Source organism: Corvus brachyrhynchos, unplaced genomic scaffold (genome assembly GCF_000691975.1).
Source record: "Corvus brachyrhynchos isolate BGI_N302 unplaced genomic scaffold, ASM69197v1 scaffold346, whole genome shotgun sequence".
Lineage (NCBI taxonomy): Eukaryota > Metazoa > Chordata > Aves > Passeriformes > Corvidae > Corvus > Corvus brachyrhynchos.
The window spans coordinates 3,820,081-3,822,443 of NW_008238644.1; the positions used below are offsets into that span (position 1 = coordinate 3,820,081).

At 53.2% G+C, this 2,363-nt stretch overlaps 2 protein-coding genes across 2 annotated transcripts in view; one reads left to right on the forward strand and one right to left on the reverse strand.

Moving 5' to 3' along the window:
- The window catches only part of TAF7L (TATA-box binding protein associated factor 7 like), a 4,998-nt gene extending 3,211 nt beyond the window's left edge, over positions 1–1,787 (reverse strand). Inside the window, exons 1-4 of the mRNA XM_017737624.1 lie at positions 1,344–1,787; positions 1,047–1,180; positions 586–712; positions 329–387 (exon numbers count right to left, since the gene is read on the reverse strand). Of these exons, the coding sequence (XP_017593113.1) occupies positions 329–387; positions 586–712 (186 nt within the window). The 5' untranslated portion in view covers positions 1,047–1,180; positions 1,344–1,787. The remainder of the gene's footprint in view (positions 1–328; positions 388–585; positions 713–1,046; positions 1,181–1,343) is intronic.
- Positions 1,788–1,823: 36 nt separating this feature from the next.
- LOC103617904 (magnesium transporter NIPA2) overlaps positions 1,824–2,363 on the forward strand; it is a 4,678-nt gene continuing 4,138 nt past the window's right edge. Inside the window, exon 1 of the mRNA XM_017737493.1 lies at positions 1,824–1,829. Within this exon, the coding sequence (XP_017592982.1) occupies positions 1,824–1,829 (6 nt within the window). The remainder of the gene's footprint in view (positions 1,830–2,363) is intronic.

Here is a 2,363-nt window from a genome sequence, read left to right on the forward strand (position 1 = left end):
GTGAACCCTCATTTCCATGTGAGTCTTCCTTCCTTTCTCCTCTATGAGCAGGAACAGATGTGCTGTGGCAAGGCAGCCACAGGAATGAGGTCCAGCAGTACTCTGCACAGAAGATTTTCCTCTCAGGAGCATCTTGGAAAATACAGAGGAAGCACCCACAGAAGTGTTTAAATCTACTACCCTCCCCTCACCCTCATCTCAGGCAAGGAAACGTGAACAAATATTAAGAAAACACATGGCTTCTGGACTAGTCAAAGTTACAGCTCTAATGTCTCTGCCTTCCTATCCCTTGGGTATTTCATCTACATCTGTGGGAGAAGCAACTCACCTTCTTCTTAGCTGTCTTCCGGAATCGCCGCTTCCGTACATTTTTCAGGGGAAGAGTGACTGTGATAGAGGGAACAGATTTCATGTGTCAGGCAGATGGCTCAGTGAGAGAAGCACGTGTCAGAAGGGAGAAGATCCCTTCAGCAACAGAGAGAGCCCTGGAAAGGAGCAGCAGCACAGCCAGTACCTGGCAGCTGTGAGCACCCTGCTCAGATGCAGGATACTGGGGTGGAGGGGCTTGGCACAGCCTCTACTCACTGCCATGGTTCCATATGAATTTCTTCTCTCTGTCCTTGTCCTTCTTCTTGTTTGCCTTGGGGTCAGTGCTCACGGTTTGCTCTTCCAAAGGTGGGTAGAGATCACCATCCACAGTGCAAACGAGCATCTGGAATCCCCACACAAAGGAACAGTGACTGCCCACTGAATGCTGTGAGCCAAAGGGATTCAGGGGCTCAGGGTGTGGGAGACACACCCCCAGCTCAGCTGGACACAGCAGCAGTTAAGCTGTCACAAGGACAATCACACTTCACACTTTAGGAATGAGGTGTCTAAACACCAAGTGGAATGGGGAATTTTAAACTGCTAATACTGTGAGATACAGGAATAATGTATACACCCATGTTATAATGGGTGTCCAGTTGCCAACGTGTACAAGGGTTTTCCTGGAGAGGAGAGCAACAAATTAAGCTGTTTGTGCAGGAGAGAAGGACAGCTCCTACCTGGCAAATATCTGCTGTCTTGTAGAAGGTTTTCTTGTCAATGGTTTTTAAGCTCTCGATGATGCAGGGCAGATCCACCAGCTTGGCTGCCAGTGGCACCCGGTCCACACGGACAATCCCATGGCGCCCGTCCGCTGGGGAGAGCAGGGGACAGGTCAGTGCTGTGGCTCAACAGCCACCCTGGGCAATACAGCCCTGGGCAGCAGAACTTCACAGGACAACACGTACAAGTGGCACAGCTTCACCTGTGGACAGGCAGAGGTGCCTGGACCAGATGCCCTGGTCCTGCTCACTCACCGTGCAGTTCAATGGTGAGCCTGTCCTTCAGGTTGACATTCCCAGACTGGACTGCTCGCCGTACAGTGGAGGCATATTCCTGAGAAGGGAATTCTTCAGGAGCGGGTGTGCTTCCTCCAAGAATTACCAAAGGCTTCTGCCCAACCTACCCAGCTTTAAACATCTGCCATCCACATGCTGGACAGCAGCTGCAAGAGCCACAGTGAACTGCATCCTCCTCCCAACACCACCTGCGGCTCTGCTATGCCCGGTGCTCTCCATACCCCTGGCACGACACAGCTGTGACAGTGGTGCGGGGTCTCTGACAGAGACACCTGCCAGAGCTCCACAGCACTGTGGGGAGTTACAGCTCCCCTCACCAAGCCCTTGTGGTCTCAGCAGGGCACAGTCTCACAGAATCCCAGAATAACCGGGGTTGGAAGAAGAGATCATCCAGTCCAAACCCCCTGGCAAGGCAGGGTCACCCAGAGTAGGTGACACATGAAGGTGTCCAGGTGGGTTTGGGATGTCTCCAGAGAGGGAGATTCCATAACCTCCCTGGCTAGCTGTTTCAGCGCTCTGCCACTCTCAGTGGAAAGAAGTTCTTCCTCATATTGAGGTGGAACTTCCTGTGCTTTAGTTTATCATCCTGTCGCTGGGCGCCAAAGAGTCTCAGCTTTAAGCACCTAACAAACAGCAACAAGCACAGTTACAGCCACAGCAACTAAAGAGCCGGTACTTGTTAAAGCTCTACCTTTACAGAAATGCCCTCCCAAATCCTCTCGTTGTCTCTGAGCCTCCTGCTCTGCGTGTCAGGAGCACTTCTCTAGGGGACGCCGTGGAAAATCCGTTCACAAGGGTGGGAATGGGCTACCCAGGCCTCAAAACACCCAGCCTGTTTCCACATCCCTTCCCAGCCCCGCAGCTTCCCCACTGCCTGGTTAACCCCTCCCGCAGTCGGTGCTGGCCGGCAGGCCGGGCTGGGCTCGGTGTAACTCGATGAGGGATGAGGGGGATGAGGGACCGAGCTCTTACCGGCGG